Source organism: Trachypithecus francoisi, unplaced genomic scaffold (assembly GCF_009764315.1).
Source record: "Trachypithecus francoisi isolate TF-2019V2 unplaced genomic scaffold, Tfra_2.0 Lachesis_group12, whole genome shotgun sequence".
Lineage (NCBI taxonomy): Eukaryota > Metazoa > Chordata > Mammalia > Primates > Cercopithecidae > Trachypithecus > Trachypithecus francoisi.
The window spans coordinates 101,823,271-101,850,687 of record NW_022681457.1 but is presented as its reverse complement, the minus strand read 5'-3'; the positions used below and the strand labels follow the sequence as shown (position 1 = coordinate 101,850,687).

Here is a 27,417-nt window from a genome sequence, read left to right as displayed (position 1 = left end):
AAGGAAGTCTCTTGAAGCCAGTATTATTTGGCTCCTGTCACTAGCTCACGTGCTTCTTTCTTACGGTAGGTGGTGTTGTGTTTTGACCGGGTGTTCTGGGATCCAAGTGTCAATTTGTTCGGGCATGTTGGCAGTACGACTGCCAGCAGGGGTGAGCTCTTCCTCTTCTGGAACCTCTATAAAGGTAAATGCCTTCTAATTTTAATCTTTTCCATATCCTCACAGGAATATAGAATTTGAAATATTTTGGGTTTTCTCAATATATATGCCTTAATTTCTCTTTATTAACTCAACAAACAATTCCTGAAATATCTTCTAGGTACTGGGGTGTAAAAATACCTGCCTTCAAGGAGCTCCCAACTTAGTGGGGATACAGTAAGCGGGGAAGCAGCCTTAGAACAGGGCAGTAGGTGGCATGACGGGCTGAACGCCCAGGTTACTGGAGGTCCACTCAGACTGGAGGGACAGGCCCTGGGAGGCTTCCTACCAGGGGAAGCTTGTGTTCCTCATTCTCAGACTGACTTGCCCCAATTCTTTGCTTGCTTCTCTTACAATGTATTTAAGAAATTCCTACCTCCTGTTCAGTTATTTTCTTCTGTAATTGGACTTTATGTAGACTTAAAGTATATTTGTACACCACCTCATTCCCAGAAAAGGCTGTAAAAAGAAGACATTGGCCTTGTCACTGCAGACACATCCGCTAACCGGCTTACCCCCATCCCCAGTTCTTTCCATTACTCCTCATTGCCCCGTGGTGAATGGTCTTTCACACCCCAGCGCCTCTAACTTCACAGAGGGGGACTTGGCTCCCTGAGCACATTGCTTTCTGACAGCAGCAGCGTGTCTCTTCCCCATCCAGGCTGTCAAGTCCTGTCAGTGCCAGCCTTATAATGTCTTGCAAACCTATTTACTTTTTTCTATTGCCTACCTCCCAGTCCAAGCCATTCTTACCTATTGCGTGGACGGTTACCAATAGCTATACTGCTATTCCTGCTTCTTTTAGTGACTTTCTGCTGCTGAAAGAAAATGTTCAAACTCCTTATCTTGGCCCATGCTAAGGTTCTTCATTATCTAACTCATCTCTACTTCCTTGTCCATCCCCAGGTTCCAGGCACATTTCGCTGTTCTCACATCCTGGAAGACACCATGCTGTTTTCTGCTTCAGAGCCTCTACATGTACTGTGGTCTAGGCCTGGGGGGGCTGCTTCTCCCCCCACCCCCTCGACCCCACTTCCTTCACAGCCTGTCTTATTCAGCATTCAGGTCTTGACATAAATGTCAGTATTTCAAAGACTTCCAGGACACACACATCTCCACTGCACCAAATGTAAATTAAATTTACCCTGTATGCTTTTCCCTATAGCCTACTTTTTCTTCATAGCTTTTATCACAGTTAATAATTATCTGTGTAATTTTGCATCTGTTGCTCTATTGGAGTATATAGTTTATATCTTTTTTATCCCCCTCTTCTAGTAGTGTGCCTGCCACCTATGTCTGTTGCATAACTACTCACCAGATGGGTGACTGAAGACAGTCCTGGGCTTGGAGGGGCCTGGGATGGCTGAAAGGGAGGTAGCCATTGTCATGGAGCTATCTAAGGTAGTCAAGGTTAAGAATTCTGTGCCAAAGTAAAGGGATGCTTAATAATTCCCTTTTATTAGCAAGATCTGAAATTATATCTTCAGAACTGCTGTATTTTGTCACGTTAGAAGCAGTGAGGTGCCTGTGAATCTTACTTCACTCTGTAGTCTGCCAGCTCCTAGTGGCTGGTTTCTGGCGACAACAGTTCCATAGGCTGTTTCAGAAACATAATTTGTCTCTTTGCATTTCAGTGGTGCTGCGTGTGTCTTGTCATCAGATTTCAGAGCACCAGGAATAAGGTGGGGCCTGATAAGGACGTTTTTGAAGAAAGTCTGTAGGAAAACCCTAGAATTATCCTTTCTGTTTCCCCAGCTCCAATACTGTTGGCACTAGTGGCAGGAGAAGCTGCTGGTATCATGGAAAACATAAGTGACGATGTGATTGTTGGCCGATGCCTGGCCATTCTCAAAGGGATTTTTGGTAGCAGTGCAGTACCCCAGGTAAGTAGACAGGTGAGGTAAGCAGGGTTCAAACTCAACCAAGGTTTAATGTATTTGCAGCATGTTCTTGGTCAGGACAGTTTAAGCTAGAATTGAGGTGTGTGCCTTTACATGAATATTAATGTTTGGAGTTCATGGCCTAAGCATGGGGTTCAGAAAAGCCCCCCAGAACAAGAGCTGGGGAATCTGAAGGCTGTTAGCTACATTTCTCCTCTGGCTTTAGAGTCACACCATACCCCTGACATTTTAGACAAAATGGCCAAACTCCAGTGAGTATCTCTGGGAAGTTTTCAGAGAACCTCTTGGTACTTTTTCCTGTTCTTTGAAATACTTTAATCCCTTAGGATTCCTTTGAAGGGAAGCATATTGTGAATTTATAAAAGAGAATAAAGGCCGAACCCTGTGTAGATCTCTGGATTCACAGACAGGAAGGCAACATGGAGGCATCCTTCCTGTCTGAAGTCCTTTTGTCCACATCTATTTTAAAGCAGAGCATTCATCACTTGATCACTGGCTCTCACATCTGTTGGCCCTCTTTCTCTCACTTGTATCTCCACCCACCACTGCTTTTCCACCTTCCAAGGATTGATTTGTCCTTGGTATATCATAATGACTTTTGCTCCTGGTTTTTCTTTTAGCCCAAGGAAACTGTGGTGTCTCGTTGGCGTGCTGATCCCTGGGCCCGGGGCTCTTATTCCTATGTTGCTGCAGGATCATCTGGAAATGACTATGATTTAATGGCTCAGCCCATCACTCCGGGCCCCTCGATTCCAGGTGCCCCACAGGTGAGAACTGGCAAACTATCTGGGCTTATTTGGGAAGGGGCCAGGATCTCATGATGTCCCTGATTTTTTTTTCAGATTTTAGTCATTCTATCTTCAGACCTTTCAGATAACCAAGCACAGAGTTAAAAGGATGGCACCATTTCTGATTTCTCATCATTTGGTTTTGTAAATCTAGGCAGTCTGCATTCAGAATGGAGGAGTCCAGAGTATAAGTCAAATAACATTTTTCCTTATTCAGGTTTTCCCCCAAAAAAAGAAAACCATTTTTTTTTTTTTTTTTTGAGACGGAGTCTCGCTCTGTCGCCCAGGCTGGAGTGCAGTGGCCGGATCTCAGCTCACTGCAAGCTCCGCCTCCCGGGTTTACGCCATTCTCCTGCCTCAGCCTCCCGAGTAGCTGGGACTACAGGCGCCCGCTACCTCGCCCGGCTAGTTTTTTGTATTTTTTTCAGTAGAGACGGGGTTTCACCGTGTTAGCCAGGAGGGTCTCGATCTCCTGACGTGATCCGCCCGTCTCGGCCTCCCAAAGTGCTGGGATTACAGGCTTGAGCCACCGCGCCTGGCCAAGAAAACCATTTTTAATTGCACTTCCATTTTGTAATGGCTCACAGGATTGCTGCAAGGTCTCAATTACTAGGGGCTTCCAGGGCATTCCTGAGAAATAACCCTGGGTCCTTATCTAGACCCTTATGCCAGACCCCACTCCAAGAGCAGTAAGAATTCCTCAGTGTCATAGCCCAGACCTGCTCTGAGCTGCAAGGCTGAAGTGTCCCTGATCACCAAATGTCCCGTGCTTCAGGGTAGTGAGGCTCCCTCCCAGAAGGTACTGAGGGAAGGACGTTCTAGAATTGGGTATCTAAACTGATGAGAACACGTTAAGCATCACTTTAGGACTGAGGCTAGGTGGAGTTTTATTGTCTCATTTCTACTTGTCAATTCTGGGAAAATGCCTACTGATAAGGGAGATTCAGATAGAATGATGAATAGTAATTGGGGGGTCAGCCTTTACAAGGTCAACAGGAATTTAGTAATTTAAGTACAAGAATAAAGGTGTATGTGCAGCCTGCCAATTTTCTTTTTCCCCTAAAACAGCCGATTCCACGACTCTTCTTTGCGGGAGAACATACAATCCGTAACTACCCAGCCACAGTGCATGGTGCTCTGCTGAGTGGGCTGCGAGAAGCAGGAAGAATTGCAGACCAGTTTTTGGGGGCCATGTATACGCTGCCTCGCCAGGCCACACCAGGTGTTCCTGCACAGCAGTCCCCAAGCATGTGAGACAGATACATTCTAAGAGAAGAGGCCCATGTGCCTGTTTCTGCCGTATAAGCAAGGCTCTTCTAGCAATACTAGATCCCACTGAGAAAGTCCACCCTGGCACCTGGGCTCCTGATCGGCTGCTGGAGCTCCTGATTTGACAAGGGAGCTTGCCTCCTTTGAATGACCTAGAGCACAGGGAGGAACTTGTTTATTAGTTTGGAATTGTGTTCTTCATAAAGACTGAGGCAAGTGCTGTGAAGTAACATCTTAGTCTCTTTTTTTTTTTTTAATATATTTTGAGAATAAAACTTCATATAAAATTGGCCCATCCGTTCCTTTGGGTTGGAGTTACATACAAGATGGGGGCGTTACTCCTTTGGAAATGCCAAGTTTATCCTATGACAATAGTAATATATGTTTTCTCCAGAGAAAAATGGTTTGATCAGGTCAGAAGATAAGGTAGGGGGGCGGTCCTGTAGAAGCAGTGGATTTCTTAGTCAGTGGGACTAGACTTCCCCACTGGGGAGGGGTGTGGTGGTGTGCCAAGAACATGCGTATTAGGAAACTTTGGATGAACTTTCAAGATAAAACACGAGCTGAAACAAAGTTTGAGCCTTTGGGAGACGAGTCTGCCTTTATTCCTGATTCCCTCCATGGGTATGTGCTAAAACTTCCCAATTCTACTAAAGGTGTTGGTGTACATTTTGGGAAGCACACTACATAAGAGCAAGGGCTTAGGTAACAGCTGGTTTAACAAATTGCCACAAACTTAGTGGCTCTTAAAAAAAAAATCTAAAGTTCTGGATGCTTAAAGTCTAAAATGGGTCTACAGGGCTGCATTCATTATGGAGGCTCTCAGAGCGGGGAGGATCAGTTCATTTCCTTGCTCTTTTCAGTTTCTAGGGGTGGGAAGGCTTGTGGCTCCCACCTCCATCCGCAGAGCACCTAACGCCAATCTCTGCTTCCATCATCACATTGCCTTCTCCTGTAGTCAAATCTTTGTCTCCCTCTTAAAAGGATATATCTGTGATTACATTTAAGGCCCACCTGGATCATCTAGGATGATCTCCCTCATCCCAGAATCCTTACCGGCAAAGTCCCTTTTGCCCATATAAGATAAAAACATGTTACATGCTGGTTCCTTAACCAGGGGCTCCTGACAGATAAACTCAGTTACTACAAATCCAAGTAATGCCCCTTAAATGTGGTTTTATTCTTAGTATGAGTTAAGGGACATAATTTATATTGTTGTTCTGACTGGAAGATGAAAATGGAGAAGGCTTTTCCCCCCCGTCTTAAGAATTCATGACAGTATGGAAGAATCTGCACACCAGGATCAGGGCAAGTGGCGGAACTGATGAAAAGATGAGGGCTGTGCGCAGTGCGCAGTGCGCGGACCTCGGCATACACCTGCGTTTGAATCTGAGTTCTGCCATCAACATTGTTACTTCATGGGGATTAGCTAAGGTATCTAATCCGGGGTAGGTCCCTTAAAAAGTTTTTGTTTTTTAAACAGATGGCATAGGCAGCTTGAGAGAGAGAGGACTCTATCTGGCAACAATGGGCAAGCCTGAAAATTAAATGTTGCAAAGAAATAGCTGCTGATTATAACTCCAGTTATGTGGGTCCTACGCATGTCCTTTTCTAAGCCTCAGTTAATGTTTCCAGTCCTTGCAGTATCAGTAATTGGTTAGGTAAAATACCCAGTTTTAAGCATACAATGAAATATACTAGAGCTGCGTCAATGCATAGAAGACAGATACACAGGGATGACATTAACACTCGCATCACAGACTCGCACAGAGTATATATGGAAACGAGGGAGCTTTATTGGTTACATATCGTACTGCAGAGCCAACAGAGAGCATTCGCGCCAGAGGATACATGCAGACAGGCAGCTCCAATGATACACATGCACCCAAGGAGCCCTGAGCCACTGCTTTGCCCTGGTTTCCAGCGACAGGTTCCGGCCTCCTTGGTCCCATGCTTGGAGCAGGAATGTAGAAGCTGCTGCACCTAGACTCCAAGGGGCAGGGGTGAGACCAGAGCACCTGCCTGAGCAAGTAGGTGTGGACCAACAGACTGCCCCCAACAAAGGGGCCTATAATGCAATAACAGTTTATTTGAGGGCTACCTTCTTAGCCCTCTCAATCTTTAAAATACAAAAAAATAGACTTTATTCTCTTAAAAATACATTCCATTCAGTATGTTCTGAGCTGGGAAGCAGCAGGAAAATAGGGCCCCTTTCTCCTATGATCTTGGTTGTGAGGTTTTGAAGAGAACCCTGTTCCCCACTCGGGGTATTCAAAACATAATCCCTAAAAGCAGCTCTTTCCAAAGCAATCTTGTCAGAGAAATAACAAAACCTCCTAACAAGGTAGCGAGGGACCCAGCCTCTGGGTCCCCGTTCCTTTATTGGGAAGTGGTAGCACTTGGCACTGACCCACTAAATATAAAGAACTAAAACTGCCCCAGGACGACAAGTCCAAGAACACTATAGCACCCCCCACATCCCGAACACTCCCATGAGAGGGGTTATCTATGTGCAAGCTTGCCTGCAGCTGAGGGTGAGGTGGCATCCTTGGCCCCACTGCAGATCCCTTTAACCCACACTGACTTTTTCATTGCCACCCAAAAGCAAAAAAAACAGCCACAGCTTATTTATCCACCTTCAGCTTTCTCTGGTTTAGTATCCAAGTGGCAAAAAGCAGCAGCAGGTGGAAGAGATCAGCTGCTGGTACTAAGCCAGCTCCACTCCCTCTAACCAAGCAGCTCTATTGCCAGGTCCCCCAACTCACTAGGAACCCTCCAAAAACCATACACCTGCCAGTAAAATTTAAGAGCCAAGCTACGGAAGAAACTTGGCATAAAAGTGGGTTTGCTGACTGGGGGCAGTGAGACTATTTGGCTTGATTAAACAACTATTCAACTACAGGTCTCCCCTCTACTTGGAGGCTTCCTCCAGGACCCCTGACGATGAGGCCTGGGTCCAAACAGTCACACCTCAGTTGCTTTCCAGAAACATGCCTCCCAACTTTGGGATTTGAGAGCCAGCCTTGCCAGCCATTTGAAGCCCAGAGAAACTGAGCCTCCAGCCTTTACTTGCTATTACAATGTTATTTTCTGCAATGCTGAGGACATTTAAAAATAAAATCTATCTAGAAAGTGTGCAGATTAAAGAAACAAAATATCCTGAAATAACTGTTACAATCAAATCCTATTGCACTCAGATTTCAAGATGACAGCCCCAGCAAAAGGGCTTCACAGCTGTCCCTCTTCCACAGGACATTTTGAGTAGCAGCAGATGTTGGTGCTGCTGAAATGTGGAAAGATCCAGACTTTGGCACCAGGAGCTATATAGCACCAGAATCCAGGGCTCCAACACCCAAACACAAGAATTATTGGCGAGATCTTTTTAAGCATGGCTTGGCGCCCTTCTGTTTCCATCAGCAGAGAAGAGCCACAGACTTAGTTTCCTATACCTTCAGTTGACCACCATGGAGGTTGATTTCCTTTGAACTCTCAAGGTTGCCAACCAGTGAAGGAGAATGGCAGGGAGGCCGCAAGTGAGGGACGGCAGCCGTGAGTGAGCTGGTTTCTGGCTAGTGAGCCAGGAGAAGCAGCAGGAAGAGATCCTGGAAATAGCATCTTGAGCATTAGAGGTGGGGATGTGGAGAGGAAAGGCAGGCCACATGACAATGCCTTTAGATTGGCAACTCTAGGAAACAGAAGTATGAGCAAGATTCCTGTCCCTGAAAGTAAGGTAGGTGCTCCCCAAGCCTCCTCACTGCCAAATCTGATGCAGACAAGGGCAGGATGAACACTGATTCCCATGCTGAGTGAAGGCAGGGAAGACAAATTCCTCTGGAGGAAGTCTTGAGTCTTCCTCTTGCCAGGAGATTCATAGGAGATGCACAGGAACAGGAGATACACAGACTTGGGTACTTCCCATAACATCTAGACTCCTAGAAAGCCGGGAGATACTGTGTGGCACTGGACAAGGCTGATGCCACAAAGAGCCTCAGAGACCATCCGATCTAATCCCCTCACTTTGCAGACTGGGAAACAGGTCCAGGGAGCTTCTCTGAGCTCATCCCCATGAGATTAAAACATGAGGAAACTAAAAAAACAAGGCCCCGAAAAACAACCGAGGGCAGGGGGGGAGAACCCACATGGATGATACCTTCCAAAAGCAAAAATCATCCCATACTATTACAGATGGTGAGAACAGGTAAATCATCCCATACTATTATAGATGGTGAGAACAGGAGAACCTCAGAATACCAGATTTGGTGCCCTTAGAGATCATCCATTTCAAAGAACTCATTTTACAGACAGGGAAACTGAGGCTCCAAGAAGGCAATGACTCACCCAAGGTCACACAGCAAGGAAGTAAAGCCATGGGGAAAAAAACACAGCTTACCAGACTGCTAGTTTCATGTTCTCTCATTCTGAGGGCAATAGTGTCTGCTTCATAAAGGTAGCCTTTGAAAGAGGATCCCTTCTTTGAATTGAAAGAATGCTACAGAAAAAGCAGTGCCAAGAATATACAATTCTTTTCAACTTCCCCATATGACTGGTCTAAGGAACCTAACCAATTTATTTACGTGGCTTTCTGAAAGGTTTGCTGCATTTTGAACTACATAACCTGAGGCCCTCAGTGGGTATGTCTGTATCACCTCTCCTCCAACGAAGTCATCATGATGGTCGACTTGCAGAAATCCGGGGCCCACTTCTGTAGGAATGCATCAGCTTGGTAAAGTGCGATGCCTCCTTCATGGGGGACGGAGGAGGAGGAACAGGAGGGAGTAGTCTCATAGTCCATGCCTCTCATGGAGCTATTGCTTGTGGAGTGACTAAAGGGGAGTCACTTCGGGTCTGCTTTCCCCCGTGCTGGGCACTTCCTAGAAGGCAGAGGATGCTGGGTCAGGCCCAGCTTAGCCTAGGGATTTTCCCAAGGTGGAAACAATAAAGCAAGAGCAGGTGATGCCAGCAGCATTACTGGTGCTCGGGAAAGGAGATGCATGAGACTTGCACCTCCAGGTGCCTTTGAAAGGTGAGCAGAGAGAGCTGGGGTTGGGGAGGGATGATGTCATTCCAATGGATATCCACATGGGTATCTGCATGCTCTGCTTCCAGGAGACTGGTCAGCCAGGGGCCAGGTCAAACTTCAACCTAAAGGGTAGTCTCAATCCTTTAGAGGCAGCACAGACCCCTTTCTGCTTTAAAAGGCTGCGGAAAAGAACTCCAAGGAGAAAGAAATGAAAGCCCCCTAGATGGCGCTGATGGCTGGTAAATCTTACGGGGTACTTGAGCCCACCGGGCAAATGAGGAGTGAAGTGGATATAGTGAGACTGAGAAATCAGAACATGAACCACACAGACAGGGGCTGTCTTAGGATCCAGAAACAACCCACCAAGGAGCCGAGAAGAACTTTTGACTCCTGTGGTGTGGTGAGGACTTTTATCTTCCCCCGTTTGGGGGCCAGAATGGTCCAACTACTTGGTTGACAGGGACAAGGAGAGAGAGAGGACTCGTGCATTGGGGAAGGTTGGGCCTGGGTGACCGTCCATCTTGTAGTCTCTGATTCCCTCTGGCCAAATGGCAAAAATTACCTGAGCCACAGCCCAGCTCTACCACAGTTTCCCAGCCAAGGTTTGTGTCTTGCCTGGTTAACTGGCCTTGGATCCTTCATGGGGCAGGACAGTGGAGAGAGCTAAGAAGCAGGAGCAGAGGGTAGACAGCAGACACCCCGCAGGTTCCGTTCTCCTCAGCACAGGGCCTGGTTGGCCGTCATTGTTCCTCGGCCCGTACTCGCCCAGGTTCTGGCAGCCCCTGTTTCCCAGGCAGTTCAGACGGATCCAGGGAGTTGTGCAGTTGCCTGTAGACACTGAGTGTACAGTCTTCTCCTTCTTCCTCCTGTGCCAACAGATAACAAAAGTGCGCTGTGGAGATCAGTAAACTGAGGAACAAGACACCCTCACCTGCTACCACAATGGGTCCCTTCTAACCTAGCAGAGGCAGATATAGCCCAGACAGGCCATAAGTTAACTGCAAAGATATGCTTTTGCCTGAGTACGGGCCAATATGTAAGTTCCTTGGAAATCGGGTAGACCGGGAACTCCAAGCTGCTAGGAACCATCAGGGCAGGCTAGGAGGAGGCTCACAACGGAACAGGAGCCTTACAGAGGACAGAGCCTGGAATGGGAGCATGGGACTGGTACCCCTGAGGAGGGGCCAGCAGTCTGAGTTCTGCACATGCATGCAGGCTGCATGATTCTGGGGATGAGACCCATCCACATCCTTGGAGGGGAGCTGAAGAGAGGTCCGGACAGCTCTCTTCCTCCTTCCCACATACAAACTATCAAAAAGCTCACATGCCCGTCTCTCATCCTTTATCTCTCCTCTTAAATGTCCAAAGCTTCTGGGGCCCAAACAGCTGTCTTTCTCCCTATTCCTAGAATTCTACCTTTTTTATTTGAGATGAAGTCTCGCACTGTCTCCCGGGCTGGAGTGCAATGGCACAGTCTCAGTTCATTGCAACCTCTGCCTCCTGGTTCAAGCGATTCTCCTGCCTCAGCCTCCCAAGTAGCTTGGATTACAAGCACGTACCACCCCACCTGGTTTTTTTTGTTTGTTTTTGAGACATCATTTTGCTCTTGTTGCCCAGGCTGGAGTGCAATGGCGAGATCTCGGCTCACTGCAACCTCCACCTCCCGGGTTCAAGTGATTCTCCTGCCTCAGCCTCCTAAGTAGCTGGGATTACAGGCATGTGCCACCACACCTGGCTAATTTTGTGTTTTTAGTAGAGATAGGGTATCACTATATTGGCCAGGCTAGCCTTTAACTCCTGACCTTGTGATCTGCCCGCCTCGGCCTCCCAAAGTGCTGAGATTACAGGTGTGAGCCACCATACGTGGCCAGAATTCTATCTTTTTAATGTTCTCTTTGGTTCTCCCAAGCAAATGCAGATCAAAGAATAACATAGGCATGAGTGAGAAAGGTTAGCAGAGGAGAAAGAGCATTGGATTTAGAGACAGGAATTTTGGATTCAAGTCTTAGCTCTTCCAGTAATTCAGCTGGGTAACCTTGGGTAAGATATTTTGTGTTTCTGACCCTTAGCTTCTATATCTGAAAAATGGGGATAGTATCTGCCCCCAGGCAGATATTCAAGGGACTGAATGACACTGTGAGTAGTGAAGTACTTTTGTCCAGTGTTAAGTACCCTGTAAAGAGTCACAGGCTTTTCAAGTTAATAGTCATCTGCTTTTTTTAAAAGAAGGGAGTACTGTGTCCAGGTCCAAAGAGTTTTTCATCATCACAGGTTTCTTACTGAACAGACACTCCCAAGGGCTTCTCCAGATGCTGTTCTGACACTCTGACCCTCACACTCACGTAAGGCAGGTGGTTCTGGATTTATCAAAGCTGTAATGAGCCATACTGAACCAGCCCTGCCCTCAGACTGATGATATGAGGCAGACAGCTGTCTGGGAGAAGGCAAAAAAAGTGTCATTTGGAATTGGGTATAAGCTTATCTAAAATGGGCCCAGTGTATGCCTCGGCTCTCCTCATCCCTGAGAGGCCAGCAGCCTGTGAAGATCTGCTAACTGAGGCAGCCGAGAACTTGCTGACCTGGCTCCCCATCGCTGTGCCCTACAGACAGGGCACCAGGCCTCCTACTGTCGCCCAGAGCTCCCCAGCCGCTGTAGCTGCTTCTTGTGCTTTTCATGCTGCTCTGAGGTCCTACAGGGAGCTCCTTTAGCTGCTCTGGCAAACCAAGGGAAGAGAAGACATATTTCCTTTTTGTGTCGCCTTCATATGTGAGAGCAAAATGAAGACAACAAATTGGAAAAGGGATTTTGGAAAGTCATGCTGCCAAAAACCTTCTTTAGGAGAAAGGTCAAACCCACCTGATTTTTCAACAGTTCTTTAAGGAACCCAGTTCTACTCAGTTCTCAGGATCCTGGGTCACACAGGCCAGAGCAGAGGAGAAAAAGGAAAAGGCAAAGAAGGAAAAGGGAGAGAGAAAAGAGAGAGGGGAGAGAGGCTGGGACTCACCATGCCTGCTGAGTGGTTCCAGGCTGCGACAGTGATGGTGTCTCCTACCCGATTCCGACGGGTAAGCACCTCTGACACAGTGAGGCTACTTTGGGTCCTTCTGGAGGAGGGCTCAGGGGCATCCCCTGAACTTGGTCCTACCCTTCGAGTGCCCTGCTCAAAAAGGTAGGCCCTGGGCTGTTCAAGTTCTGAGAAGTCTGTGGAAGATCTCTGGGTGTAGGCATTGGTATTGGCAGATTCCATGGTTTTACCTATTCGAGTTGGGGGGTCTTCTAAAGATTTCAAGTCTCGCCTACTCTTCCAGGCATTCCGCACAGTAACATGTCTGGCATCTGAGGAGCCCACTTCTGAAGGGGCACTATGGCTTTTCCACCTGATTGTCTCCGCTGGAGGTGCATGGCTATTCCTCTCCACAGGATCCGATGGCTTGATTATAATGCTGCTCCGAGAGACCACTGTTTCTGGCCTGTTCTTCAGGGGCCCATCTGCCATTCTCTCCGCTTCTGCAAGCTGCAGGGTGATGTCATGTTTGTGAATGGAGAGCTCAAAAGGGGAGCTGACATGGTTGCTAAATGATGTGAGCTCTGCCGGCCCCACCTGGATATTGCTGGTGGATGTGTGCCTCTCCCTCAGGGCCTCACCCAGAGCAGCTCTGGGGCTGCTGCTGTCAGAGGGATAGATAGTAATGCTACTTGTCACTTTGTTTGGCCCTGGTTTAGAGACAGGTTTCTGTTTCTCCAACGTAGTCTCTGTTCCAGATCCTCCCATGATTTTTTTCACATCCTTATCAACAATAACAGGTTTGATGATGGCTCTAGACCGCAACGCCTCTCTGGGGCTAAAGGGCCTTTGGCTTTTTACCCCAGCACCATTGGTATCTGGGAGCTCCATGGCATTGGTGGAGGCTCTGACAGATTTCACAGATTCATTCTCTATTCCAGCATCTTTATCATTCTCAAACAGGGAGGTTCTAGGTACCCCTCGGGCTTTGGCCTTTTCTCTAGAGTTAGGCTGTGGTTTGGACTCTGGCTCTGGAGTGATGGTTGTATTTACCAGCTTGGCAGTAACAAGAGATGCTATGTCCAAGTCATCATCTGAGTCAGGCTTCTCTCTGCCACTGGATTTGATGACTCGACACCTCAAGGCTTCATGCTGACTGCTGTCTTCCATCACAACTGCTGCAGGTTGATCAACCCCTTCTCTATGTGAGACTGAAAATCCCTGAAGGATGTTCTCTTGGCTTCTAGAGCTATAAGGATACTTTGATAAAACAGGAGCCTTGGAATTTGGGGAACTGGTATCGGCCTCAAGGCCATTGGCAGCCTTTTTGCCTTTAGAGAGCCCTTCTGAGGAGGATCTTCGAGATGAGGCCAGAGCTCCAATGGCCTTAGAACAGCCAGAGTTTGCAGCCTGAGTTACTTGACTTCCATTGCCAGGCACATGTCCCCTCTTGCCAAAGACAGACTCAGAGGAGGTGTCAGAAGCCTTGTCAGCTCTACCCAATGTGTCACTGGGAACAGATCCGTGGGTGGTGTCACTAAACGTTCGTGTTGTCTTCTCCACTTTTCCCTTCAGTCCGCTCTCGGTGCCCGGCTTGGGAGTCCCCTTCCACGCTTTACTGTGCTCCTGAGCAGCTGGGGGGTAGCGACTCAGCACCGAGGGCTGCTCCCTACACTTCTTCCCTTCACTCTGGGAGGATCCGGGTGCAGATCGGTCTTCAGTTTTCTTTGTCTCCTGAGTCCCACTGTCTGTACTCACCCCCGTGTGAGAAGCTTTTGCTGCCCTCCTGTTGGCGAAACTGGGAGAAGAAACCTGCCTGTTGCTCAGAGAACAGTTTTCATTGTTGAGAGCAAACTCCCTGTTCCGGAATCGTTCCCGCTTATGCTGAGGAGACAGTTCCCGTGCTGTGTGCTTGGACAGAGGAGCCTCACTTCCGTGGCCTCTAAACTTAGTCCTCTCATGTCTGCCTTTGCTGGACAGGAAAGCATCTTCCCCTTCTACCTCCCCATTTTCTAACTCTTTCTGTTTCTTGATTTGTAGCTTTATCTCCTCCAGTTGGCTGGCTAATAATTTGTTTTTATTTTGCTCACTTAGATAATTATCCTGAAGGTCGTTATTTTTGGCCTTCATTTTCTTAAGCTCTTCTTCCAACGATTCAAAGTGTTTGATTTGCGTCTTAAGTTTCTCAATCTCTTGGTTAAGGTCTTTGACTTTGTTGTCTTCCTGATTGCGGTTCTTTTCATTTTCTGATTTGTTTCTTGTTTCATTCTCTACCTGCTTTAGGTAGTCCAGAGCACCCTTCCTTCTTGATTCTTTGGACGGCAGTGTAGAAGAGATGCCATCCTCAATCCGAAGGTCATTTCTTTCCAGATTAGAAGCATTCCTTGTATAATCTCGGTTCATTTTTTTGTTCTGCTCTAGTTTTTGAGTGAGTTCTTTTATCAATTTCTCATTTTCTTTCTCCTTTTCATTCAAGTATTTTCTCTCACTTACAAAGCTCAGAGTTAATGATTTCAGCTTTTCTAACTCTGACGCTAAACTCTGCTCAGTTTTATCCAAGCGGTCCTCAGAAGATTCTAGTTCTTTCACTTTGACTCTGAGCATTTCTAGCTCAGAGGAGATTTTCTTGGTCAGATTTCTCTCCTCGTTCAGGCTCAAACACAGCTGGGTACAGTCATTCTTACTCCTGCTGAAGGCCTCTTCTAGCTTCTCTAATTCAGCCATTCGTTTCTGAAGCCGCTCAATCTCAGATTTCAGCTCCCGGGTGAGGTTTTCTTCCTCTTCAAGTTTCTCCTTCATCAGACGACACAGATCCTCTGCTCTCTTAATTTCCTCGTCTTTGCCTTCAATTCTCAGCACCCGCTGGCGCAGCACTTCAATCTCCGCCAACATGCTGGAGTTGCTACCTTCTGCCTGAATCACCTTGTCCTGGAGATCCAGGAGCTCATCCTCTGCTTTCTGGAGGTTTTTTGTGGCTTCCTCCAACTCATCAAGGCGGCGGCTTAGACTCTGTAGCTTAAATCGCAAGTGGCGGCTGGAGGCCGTCTCCTTGTAGCTTGTAAATTCGGCCATGTCTACTGCCAGCCAGTGTGGACTCCTAGAGGCATCCAACTCCACTCAAGGGGATGAGAAATGGTTACCTTTCTCTTGGCAACCACAATCTTCTTTGACAGCTGGAGACCATCATCAATCTATAGAAGCAAAGTAGAAAGCACGTCAGTCAGCAAATGGAAAACCTGCACGTTAGCTCCCAGTTACAGAGAAGAGCTCCTATCTGTTCCCAGTGCCTGGATCATAGTGGGGGCTCAAACTCGTTGAATGAATGACAAACCTGCAAGAAAACACTGGTTCTTTATGGCCGATATTGAGTTGATAACTCGTTTCGCCCTAATAAAGAATGTCACCAGTGGCAGCATGGCAAAAAGACGTATAAGAAGCCTCAATTCTCATGGCAGGGTATAATAACATCATTACCACCTGCAACCTGCATAATCTCAGGAGAATTATTAACAATGTAAACTGAGCCTCAGTTTTACTTAGTGGTAAAATGGGCATAATGATGTCTACCATATTTCTCCCCAGTGTTGTTCTGAGATAATATGTGGAAGATCTTGGTAACAAAGCAATAAACAATCCTAAGATTATTTAAAAAAAAAAAAAAATTATCTCTTATGAGCTACTGTGACTTAAAAGCGATACAAATTGACCCATCTGCCTTGCTATAAATGGTGAGCTTCACAATATACTAAAGCAATCTCTCCACACCCGTTTTCAACATCGCTTCCCCCAAAAGTGTATTTGTAAGTGGAATTCAGGTGTGAGTTGGCCCAACCCAGCCAACAGGCAGTTTCTACAAAATGTATCCTTTGGCACTGTAAGACAAATGTCCCAGATGTTAAGGTTGATATGAAGACTGGTTTGTTTCTTTGAAAGCCATTTCTCTAGGGATATATACCAAACATATAATAATACTCCAAGGAAAGAGAGAAAGGGGAAGGTTTACTTTTTTTATGTAATTTTCTCATTTTTAAAACAGGAGAATGGATTAATAAAGGTATTTTACACAGCCTTCATAAACAGTAAGTCCTACGAAATTAAAAGGCAGACAACAGACTTCCATTTCCACCACTACGGCAAACCAGATAAACTGGAAAACCTCTAATACTATAAAACAGCTAAAAATACTGAATAAAATGTAACAATCACTTAAAATGTATAGCTGATCACACAGAAAGTAAGTGACATTCCAGCTAAAACCAGAAGAAAAGAAGACTAAATGAAAAAGAATAGTAAGTTTAAACTACCACTGAGCTGTCCTTATTAGTGTCTTGCTGATCTCCAGAACCAAGGAGTTTGGGTTCTAACAATCATGCAGGTATAAGAGACAAGAGTTTGGGCCCAATAGAGGTGGTAAGTTGAAAATAAGACTTCAGTCCCCAATCTAAAGCAAGGACTATTGGAGAACTACAGCTTCAGGATAACTAGTGAAAAAAGTCACCTCCCTGATACAGGGAGATAACAGGACCTGGGCTCCATTACGAGTTAAAGGATTATCATCCCTAGAGAATTTATAATCTTAGACCTGCTCTCACTTGAATTCAGAGTTCAAATTTATACCACCTGAGTGGTCCAGAACCTATCTGTTCTGAGAAACTAGCATAAAATGGCTATCAGCCTAGTAATATCCCTGGGAAACCTAGCTGAGCAAACAAAAGTACTCTGAAGGGAGCTACTCTCTACAGAGGTCACACAGGATTCCCACAGATTAAAGTCCAGCTGAACCCAAGCTTATAACTAAAAATTACAAAACACATAAAGATCCATCTTTTACTATAACTGGGCAGAGCAAGTTTATACCAAAAAGAACCAAAGTTACTAAGATTATTGGCTAGAAACCATACAGTAAGTACATTCCCATGTTTAAAGTCATAAAAGGAATGAAAAAACAGGAGAAAGGAATGAAAAAACAGGAGAAAGGAACAAGGTGCTATCAACAAAGATCAGAAGATCTGAAAATTAACCACATACAACAGCTACAAATAGAAAAGAGAAATGGCATATTAGAGGCAAAGGAAGATATGAAAAAATAGTGGTCAAGAGAGATATGATATTACAAAAAGCAGCACAGAGTTAAAAAGATGGAAAAGGTAAAAGAGAGGTTAACAGACAGGGGAAATATATATTAAAAAGGTCCAAAACAAGGAATTTTAACAGGCAGCCCAAAAGGATATAATACAGAATGGGGAACAGGCAATATTTGAAGAGCTAGCAGGTAAGAATTTTCAAGAGTTGATTAAAGATATGGAACCTCACATTCAGGAAACAATGTCCCAACAGGAGAAAACTAAATCTGCACCTAGACACATCATAAGGATACGGAAAAACACACCACAAACAGAAAATCTTTAAAAAGCGAAAAGAAAAAAAAGACCATTGTCTCAGTCCATTTGTACTGCTGTAACAAAATACCTGAGGTAGTAATTTGTAAGAACAGAAATTGGTCAGGTGCAGTGGCTCACGCCTGTAATCCCAGCACTTTAGAAGGCCAAGCAGGAGGATCACTTGAGGTCAGGAGTTTGAGACCAAGCTGACCAACATGATGAAACCCCGTCTCTACTAAAAATACAAAAATTAGCCGGGTGTGGAGGCACACACCTATAATCCCAGCTACTCGGGAGGCTGAGGCAGGGTAATTGCTTGAACCCGCTGGATGGAGGTTGCACTAAGCTGAGATCGTGCCACTGCACTCCAGCCTGGTCGACAGGGCAAGACTCCCTCTCCAAAAAGAATAGAAATGTATTTCCTCACCGTCTGGAGCCTGGGAATGTAAGATCAAGGCACCAGCAGGTTTAGTGTCTGCTGAGGGTTCAGTCTCTGCTTCCAAGATGACATCTAGAATGCTGTTTCCTCACAGGGTAGAAGGAATGGAACGAAAAGGGTTGAACTCGCTCTCTCAGGCCCTTTTTTAAAGATGCTGACCCCTAATATTACCTCCTTAAAGATCCTACCTCTTAAAGTTGTTGCACTGGGGGTTAAGTTTCAACACGAATTTTGGAAGAAGCAAAAACATCCCAAACACAAAAACAATCTATAATAACAACTGAATCACTTCTCAGCAGAAACTTTTAAGTAGGTGGCAAGTAGAATGGACTATAGGGGATATGGGTGGGAGCAGGAAGACCAAATAGGAGGCTATTGTAGTAATCCAACCAAAACACAGTTATGGCCTAGACCAGGATGGGGACAATACATGCGTTCCAAGAACACACGACCAAGACAGTTGAGAAATGGTCAGAATTCTGGCTGTATGAAGGTACGACCAAAGGATCTGCTCTTAGACTACATGTTAAGCATGAAGCCAATAAAGGAATTAAGAAGCCGGGTGCAATGACTCATATGTATAATCCCAGCACTTTGAGAAGCTGAGGTGGAGTTCAAGACCAGCCTGGGCACAACACAGTAAGATTCTGTCTCTATGAAAAGGTAAAATAAAATAAAATTAGAAAGTGCAGTGGCATACACCTGTAGTCCCAGCTATTTGGTAGACTGAGGCAAGAAGACTGCTTGAGCCCAGGAGTTTAAGGTTTCAGTGAGCTATGACTGTGCCACTGTACTCCAGCCAGGGTGACAGAGCAAGACCCTATCTCTAAATAAATAAGCAGATAGGCAGGTAGGGAGGGAGGGAGGGAGGTAGATAGATAGGAATTAAGGTAGACTCTAAGGTGGCTGGGCTGAGTTTGTAGCGAGGGAGGGAGGGAGGTAGATAGATAGGAATTAAGGTAGACTCTAAGGAGGCTGGGCTGAGTTTGTAGATAGGTAGGTAGGGAGGTAGATAGGAATTAAGGTAGACTCTAAAGTGGCTGGGCTGAGTTTGTAGAGGGACAGCATTATCAATTCAAATGGAGATGACCGCAGATGGAGCAGTCTGAGAAGGAAGATGAGGAGTTTCATCTGGGACATGTGTATGAGATGTGTATTAGACATCTAAGGCTCTACTTGAAATTCCTGGTAACGGTTTAAAGTGAAACCAGTCAACAAAGTTCTATCTTTTTCTCCAGTCTTGTTCAGCTGGCTGCACAGACGAAAGAATAGAGAAACCAGAGTTGGACGGAACCAGGTCAAAGCACGGCATACCAAAGCAAGAGAAGGACAGGAGAGCAGAGGATGTGTGTGAGGGACTTTAAATTCACTCAGTATAGAAGGAGGTGATGAATAGTGAAAATATAATAGAAACTAATGAATTGAAGGGGACTTGAAGGCTTGTTGGAGTAAGGGTACCAGGTACCAGAGGAAATTAAGCCTGAAATACAGAAGACAGAAATCAGAGAGACACTTCAAGGAATTGAAATCACGGAGGGACTGTAGTTATTGATAATGTCAAAAACGAAGGTATAATCACAGGAATCCTGTGGGGGAGTAGGGAGAAGTAGAAAACAAGATCATTGGAAGAGAAAAATAATTGAGACGTAAAGGTGTTACAAGGGTCACCAGCATGTAAGCACCACAAATTAACAGGAATAATGCTGGAAAGAGTGACGTTAAGACAGAATCTGAAGGTGTTGAGAAGGTAGGGGCAATGACTCAGGGCGTCAATAGATGACAGCAACAATACGGTATTAGGTGATGTTGTCCAATAAGATTGCATTTAAAACTCACAGAAAAGAGTGAAGAAACACAGTCTGAGACATAAGAGAAAAACAGCCACCACTGTAGAGAGAAGAAATGACTCCAACAATGATCCTATGAGAAAGCTCAGGGCAAAAGAAAAACAACTGAAATTGGGCCTGGAGGAGACACCAAATGCCAATTCTCTCCAAGCCTGATTCTTCTAATGGCTGCACTATAAGCCTAGAGCCACCAGATGGAGCTCAAGCTCAGCGCCTCAAAAACACCAATGCTTGAAGTTGTTGAAAAGACCAAGCCCCCCACTTCCATTCAGGTCTTGCCCACCTGATGACAGCTCCCTGTCCATCACTCGGCTTCTCTGGGTACATCTTTCTCTGTCCTCTCATCTTTGCCTCTTTTGGTCCCCCTTCTCCTTTCCCCAGCCTACCTGCTTCCTCATTCTCAAAACCATAGAAGGGAAAAAACCTTCTATGTTTATGTTTTTAGAAAGAAACCTTTTCCCTTTTAAAAACTCTTGCCTTTGGCCTTCTGCCCAGTGGTACAATTAAAACCTTGTCAATTTATACACAGTATTGGTTTGGGGGGACTTAACTAAGTTTAGACCACATACCAATTTTAAATGAGTATATGATACAAAGGATGTGTTCCCATCATAGTCACTGGAAGACAAATGATATATGATGCATCTATAAAGTGCTTTAAAACAGCATATCGTCATAAATACGCTTAAACCATTAAACTGTATATTTTAAAGAGATAAACTTCATGATACATAAAGCATATCTCAATAAAGCTGTTAAAGAAAACCCAGCTTATCCTCAAACTGTAGCATTCTCTCAGCACATCTTATTTATACTAGCTTATACTATAGTTTTCACAATCTCTTTTTCAAAAGAAGGAAAAGTTAAACTTTAGTATAGCCCCATCTATACATTATCATAATTCTGAATTAGGAGAGTCTGGGAATTATACCACTGTTTTATTTATTTGGCGTTTAGTGCCAATTTTGTATGTTCTATTCAAGACTCTGGATGATATCAACCAACCAGGACAGGCAATGAAAAAGCTAAACCCAGTAAATATGCAGCAAATACTTACTGGAAACATACAGAGAAAGCAGGTATTACACACTACTACTTAAAACCCTCTAAAGATCCAGGCTACTGTTAGGATAAAGTCCAAATTCCCCATGATGGCACCCAAAGCCCTTCATGATCTGGCCTCGCCAGCCTCTTCATCTACATCCTCGCCCTCCCTCTTCCCTCTGGGCCCTCACTAGTTTGATTCCTTCTCATTTCTTCAGATCCCACCTTAGACAAGGTATCCTTCTGGAAAATTCTGGAGTGCCTTCTTCAAATCCCAGGCCAGAATCAGGGCCTCTCTTTTTCGCTTTCACAGTCTGTTGCATGGTTCCCACCACAAAACCTATCACAATCTATTGAAGCTTTATTTACTCAATTATTCTCTCCAATTTGTGTCACCACTATATTCTCAGTACCCAGCAGGGAGCCTAGAACACAGTGAATGCTGAAAATTCGATGAATTTGACTGATGAGTGAGCCTAATTTTCAAATAGCTTGTCGGTCCCTTGGCAATGACCATTAACAGAAAACAGTAAGAATGTCCATGATCTAACCATGGATTACAAAGGAGAAAACAGATGGCAAGAGTAAACAGACAGCACAGAATCTCAGGCCCTGTCGTAATGCTCTGAAGGATCTCATCCCTAGCCCTGTGCCACTTGCACAATGTCTCAACCACAATACTCTCCCCTTGACCTGCTGGGAAGTCCTTTCTTGCAGGTCTATGCCACGCAAACAGGACACAGATATCAAAAAACCACAACGCTCACAGGATGTCCAGCTCCAGTTATTGGACCAAGTGTTGGAGAAGTAGTAGAAAACATTTCTGGATCTTCCTCCACTCCTCAGAATGAGATTTCAGAGCCAGAAGGTAGCTAAAGATCATTTAGTCAACTGGTTTTCAAACTAGACTCAGCAAATCCCCTTGGGGTCATTTAGGGGAAAGAGAGCAGGGGAGATATTTTGAGCAGGCTGAACTCCAGGCTCCTTTCCACTTACTCAACCAAAGCAACTGATTTTAGCTTCTTACCATACTGGGCTTCCCCTATATGACTTTATTAAATAAAGAGTTCTACATAGCTTTTATTTAAAATAAAATCACTTACTTCATCCAATCCCCTTAATTTAGAAACAAGGAAACGGACTCAGAAGTAAATTCTGTGCTTTCTCCAGCAGTTTAGCAAAGTCAAGGACTTCAGTCTCCTGACTATATTCAGGATTCTTCCCATTATGCAAAATCACCTCCTTATAAACTCTTTTTTTTTTTTTTTTTTTTTTTGAGGCGGAGTCTCGCTCTGTCGCCCGGACTGGAGTGCAGTGGCCAGATCTCAGCTCACTGCAAGCTCCGCCTCCTGGGTTTCCGCCATTCTCCTGCCTCAGCCTCCCAAGTAGCTGGGACTACAGGCGCCCGCCACCTCGCCCAGCTAGTTTTTGTATTTTTAGTAGAGACGGGGTTTCACCGTATTAGCCAGGATGGTCTCGATCTCCTGACCTCGTGATCCGCCCGTCTCGGCCTCCCAAAGTGCTGGGATTACAGGCTTGAGCCACCGCGCCCGGCCCCTTATAAACTCTTAAGCATTTTTACAAAATGAGGAGCTCTGAGCACTACTCTATAAACTAACGACAAAAGAGTATAAAGGAACAAACAAGCACAACCACAACTAGGGCACTACTCTACTACAGACAATACTAAGTACCTTATACATGATTTCTGCAGGAATCCCAGATCTACCATCTACTTTACATGTTCTTACATTACTCCATGGAGGTTTTCCCTCAATGTCTACACAAAGACAACACGGTAATCCCTGGGCATGTAAAATGCTTAGCAGAACACCTTGCACATAAGTCACAACAAACAGTAGCTAGTATTCCTTCTATTCAGCTTTCACAATAACCTTATGGGGCAGGGGCTCTCAAATTTTCCCAAAGTACACGGCTAGCAAGGACAGTAAGAGCAAATCTAGGTCCAATTCCAAAGTTTGTATTCTTTTAAGAATACTATACTGTTTGGCCAAGTCACTGATTTTCTCTATGCTTTAGTTCCTCTGAAGAAATAAAAGAATATCAACTCAATACCTTATAGCAACATATGCAATAAAGTTAGCAAAAACACTTTGTAAAGTCCTATGCAGGCCGGGTGTGGTGGCTCAAGCCTATAATCCCAGCACTTTGGGAGGCCGAGACGGGCGGATCACGAGGTCAGGAGATCGAGACCATCCTGGCTAACACGGTGAAACCCCGTCTCTACTAAAAAATACAAAAAACTAGCCGGGCGAGGTGGCAGGCGCCTGTAGTCCCAGCTACTCGGGAGGCTGAGGCAGGAAAATGGCGTAAACCCGGGAGGCGGAGCTTGCAGTGAGCTGAGATCCGGCCACTGCACTCCAGCCTGGGCGACAGAGCGAGACTCCGTCTCAAAAAAAAAAAAAAAAAGAAAAGAACAGAAAAGTCCTATGCATACCTAAAGTAAGTTTCATCAGGGAGAATCCTCCTAAAAATAGTGATTCACTAAGATCATGCCTTCTCCCCAGACTAAACAAGGAACTAGACTGAAAATGGGGTTAGGAGGTTACTTATCTCTGACCTTTTGGCCCTAAGCATAGCCAGAGTAAGAAATGCTTTGCTACCTCCCAGATCATCCAAAAGCAAAGTAGACGCCTCTCTTCCTACTGTCTCCCTTACTCTCTCTTAAGTATGTTTATCCAGGCAAAATTCATTTATTTAGCAGACACTTATAGAACACCTATGATGCACCCAACATTTTGCCAAGATAAGTAGAAAATCTTACCTTTGCCTGAAGTCTTCCCTGACCATCTTACATAAGATAGCACCCACCCTTTTGCGTCCTGTCTTCTATCCTGCTTTTTTTCTTTTCCTTAGCATATTGTACTATCATACATATACATCGGAAGCTCAGAAGAAGTAATTAAATGTGCCTAAGGGAGGGGTCTGAGAAGGAATATTGTCTATATTACTTGGAAAATCATAGGAAGGTTTTTAAAAGGGAAGGACAGTCTCACTTTTTCATGTCAACTTCCCCTACATTAGTATCTGGCTCAGTTCTAATTCACGCTAGCAAGATACAGTGCCAGCTGTCTCTCATTCAGGGCTCTTTCTATCAAAGTTCCTGAACCCAGTTCCAAGTGGCCCCATCCAGCATTCTGGAGGGTGGCTCTTCTTCCTGTCCTGGCAGATCAGGAAGGTCTGAACTAGAACATAATCAGGCCTGCTCTTTCTCCCAACACAGCTGCCATGATTCACTTCCTGTTCCCAATAGTCATTTAAAGAGGGCTCGGCAAACTTTTTTTTTATTTTTTATTTTTATTTATTTATTTATTTTTTTTTGAGGCGGAGTCTCGCTCTGTCGCCCAGACTGGAGTGCAGTGGCCGGATCTCAGCTCACTGCAAGCTCCGCCTCCCGGGTTTACGCCATTCTCCTGCCTCAGCCTCCCGAGTAGCTGGGACTACAGGCGCCTGCCAACTCGCCCGGCTAGTTTTTGTATTTTTAGTAGAGACGGGGTTTCACCGTGTTAGCCAGGATGGTCTCGATCTCCTGACCTCGTGATCCGCCCGTCTCGGCCTCCCAAAGTGCTGGGATTACAGGCTTGAGCCACCGCGCCCGGCCAAACTTTTTTTTTAAAGTTTGATAGTATACATGTAAGTATGCAAACTTAGTTTGAGAGTAAATATTTTAGGTTTCTATTCCAGCTACTGAACCGTGACAATGTAGTGATGAAGCAACCACATACATACTGTACAGAAGTGGATGAACATAACTATGTTTCAATTAAACTTGATTTACAAAAACAGGCAGTGGGCAGGGCATGGCAGCTCACGCCTGTAATCCCAGCACTTTGGGAGGATATGGGGGGAGGACTGCTTGAGGCCAGGAGTTCAAGGCCAGTCTTAGCAATACTGCAAGACCCTGTCTCTATTTAAATAAGTTATTAAAAATTTAAAAAGCAAAAAGACAATGGGCCTGTCTGCCAGAATTTGCCAATTTCCGATCTAAAGGATAATGGGAGCAATTTTTTTTTATTTTTTAGAGACAGGGTCTACCAGGCTGTAATGCAGTGGAACAACCACAGCTCACTGCAGCTTCCACCTCCTAGCCTCAAGCAATCCTCCCACCTCAGCCTCCCAAGCAGGTGGGACTACAGGCACACGCCACCATGCCTGGCTAATTTTTCTCTCTTTTTTTTTTTTGTAGAGAGGGGGTCTCTATGCTGACCAGGCTGGTCCCAAACTCCTGGACTCAAGCCATCCTCCCACTTTGCCTTTCAAGCCTTCTAAAGTACTGGGATTATAGACGCGAGCCACTGGCCCTGGCCAAGAGCTATTTTCAAGCAGCTTCCGCCTGACCACTTGTAGTTACCTGTTTTAAAATCTTAGGCTGTCTAAGTCTCACCATCAAATTCTTGCACATTTCTATTTAATTACAGGGCTTACATTATTTTTCCCAGAATCACAAATTCATGTAATTTGGATATGTAAACTCAGAGTTAGGAACCCAGCTAGCATACAGAGATTCTTCATGTTGGAAAGGATTTAGTGATCATCAAGTCCAACCTCCCACTCAATGCAGACGTTATCTAGCAAGTAGTCACTCAGCTTCCGTTCAGACACTTCTAATGACAGGAATGACAGTCACTTCCTCCCAAGACAACTCACTCCATCTTTGGACATCTCTAAGGTAAGATATCCTACTTATTTTTCTTCTTGGCACATTTAACCACCTGATTACTTGTAAATTTATTTACACTGATTCTTCTTACCAGAAGTAGGATGCATGAGGTCAGAAGCGTATTTTTTTGTGTTTGTAATTTTTTACTGCTGTATCCCCCGCCCCTTGAACAGTGCCTAGTACATAAAGAGTATAAAATAGTTGTTTATTAGGAAGGAGGGAGGGAGGAAGAGAGGGAGAGAGGGAATGAACAAGCTAACAAAACAATGCTGCATTTGGCGAATTTAATTCAGCGTGGCTGACACCAGAGACACAAGGGGAAGAGCAATTAACTGGTAAGGTTTGGGTGGTAGGTTTGAGGCCCCTGAAATGTTACAGCAAGTGCAGAGGCTGAGGGCGTACTGTTTGAGGAACATTCCCTTATCTCCTTTCCTTCCAAGCCCCACCAACCCACAGCCATTCCAACAGTAAACATCTTTTTTTTTTTTGAGACAGAATCTTGTTCCATCATCCAGGCTGGAGTGAAGTGGCACGATCTCAGCTCACTGCAGCCTTCACTTCCTGGGTGCAAGCAATTCTCGAGAACTGCCTCAGCCTCCCGAGTAGCTGGGATTACAGGTGTGTGCCACCACACCCAGCTAATTTTTCTATTTTTACTAGAGACAGGGTTTCACTATGTTGCCAACACTGGTCTTGAACTCCTGACCTCAAGTGATCCACCTGCCTTGGCCTTGTGCTGGGATTACAGGTGTGAGTCACCACACCTGGCCCAATGGTAAACATCTTTTAATGCATCTGTTCTCTGAGGACTTCCTTTTCAAACTATCCTTCCCTACAAGAGAAATGCACCATCCTAAATTCTGTAGATGCTTCTATCACTATACCCATGATACTTAAAATATCTGTCATTCCTCTGCTGGGCTCTGAGAGCAGGGACTGTTATCTTCATTTTTCAGTCCTGGGCACTGAATACAGTGACAGGGGCAAGGTAGGAACCTTATAAATGTTTTGTAAATAAATTAATGTAATAGTTTTATTGCATTCCGTACTGGCCAAATTTACATAAAGGGGACTATTTTCAGATCTAGGCACTACATTCTAGGAAAGATGATTAGCCTTTATGCCAAAGGCTGAAATGCAAGTGCCAAAGAGATCAGGCCAATGATTTAAATGAGTTCAAGGGCCTAGAAGGACTATAGCTAACAGGGGTTATGCTCTACTTTTATATATAATCTCTTAAATGTAGCCAATGAATTCAGATTTTAAAAAAGAGAAAATAAAAAGAATACCACTGTATAGTCCTCCAAAACACACATGCCTGCAAGTGGAAATGGGAAGCAAATTTGCAACCTGTATTGGATAAAGGGATTAAGGGAGTAACACAATCAGAACTGCAGTTTTTGAAAGACCGTTCTAGCAGGATAAACTAGGGCGCTATTTTAATAGTCAAGGCAAGAGATGGGATGAGGGCCTGAATCAGGACAGTTCAAATGGAGTAAAAGGGTGGGATGGATGAAAGATGACCTGGGCTGCCCAGTTCTCATAACAAAGTCCAAGATTGCATGAACTAATCTGGCAGCCATAGTACCAGTTTGTAGATTCGTACTTGTTTCCAAATAAACTGTTAAATCTCATTTTTAATAACCGAAATATGGGGTTTAATTCTTTTGCAGGCAATGCGATACAATGATTAAAGTTTACGAACTCTGAAGCCAGGCAGCCTAAGTTCAAACTCTGACTTTACTAGCTACTAGCTGTGTGACCTTGGATAAGTCATTTGACTTCTCTATGCTTCAATACCTGTAAGGGTATGGTATGTGTAAATGAGTTAATGCAAGAATTGC

General features: G+C 45.0%; 2 protein-coding genes across 6 annotated transcripts in view; one reads left to right on the top strand and one right to left on the bottom strand.

Annotated features, from left to right (window-relative positions):
• Positions 1-4,447, top strand: part of KDM1A (lysine demethylase 1A) — a 67,559-nt gene extending 63,112 nt beyond the window's left edge. For both annotated transcript variants that reach the window (XM_033227897.1, XM_033227896.1), the window contains 4 exons: positions 70-184; positions 1,954-2,081; positions 2,720-2,866; positions 3,956-4,447. In XM_033227897.1, coding sequence (XP_033083788.1) covers positions 70-184; positions 1,954-2,081; positions 2,720-2,866; positions 3,956-4,141 — 576 coding nt within the window. In that variant the 3' untranslated portion in view covers positions 4,142-4,447. The remainder of the gene's footprint in view (positions 1-69; positions 185-1,953; positions 2,082-2,719; positions 2,867-3,955) is intronic.
• Positions 4,448-4,737: 290 nt separating this feature from the next.
• The window catches only part of LUZP1 (leucine zipper protein 1), a 98,407-nt gene continuing 75,727 nt past the window's right edge, over positions 4,738-27,417 (bottom strand). For all 4 annotated transcript variants that reach the window (XM_033227895.1, XM_033227894.1, XM_033227891.1 and 1 more), the window contains 2 exons: positions 12,182-15,372; positions 4,738-10,042 (listed from right to left, as the gene is read on the bottom strand). In XM_033227895.1, coding sequence (XP_033083786.1) covers positions 9,917-10,042; positions 12,182-15,253 — 3,198 coding nt within the window. In that variant the 5' untranslated portion in view covers positions 15,254-15,372 and the 3' untranslated portion in view covers positions 4,738-9,916. The remainder of the gene's footprint in view (positions 10,043-12,181; positions 15,373-27,417) is intronic.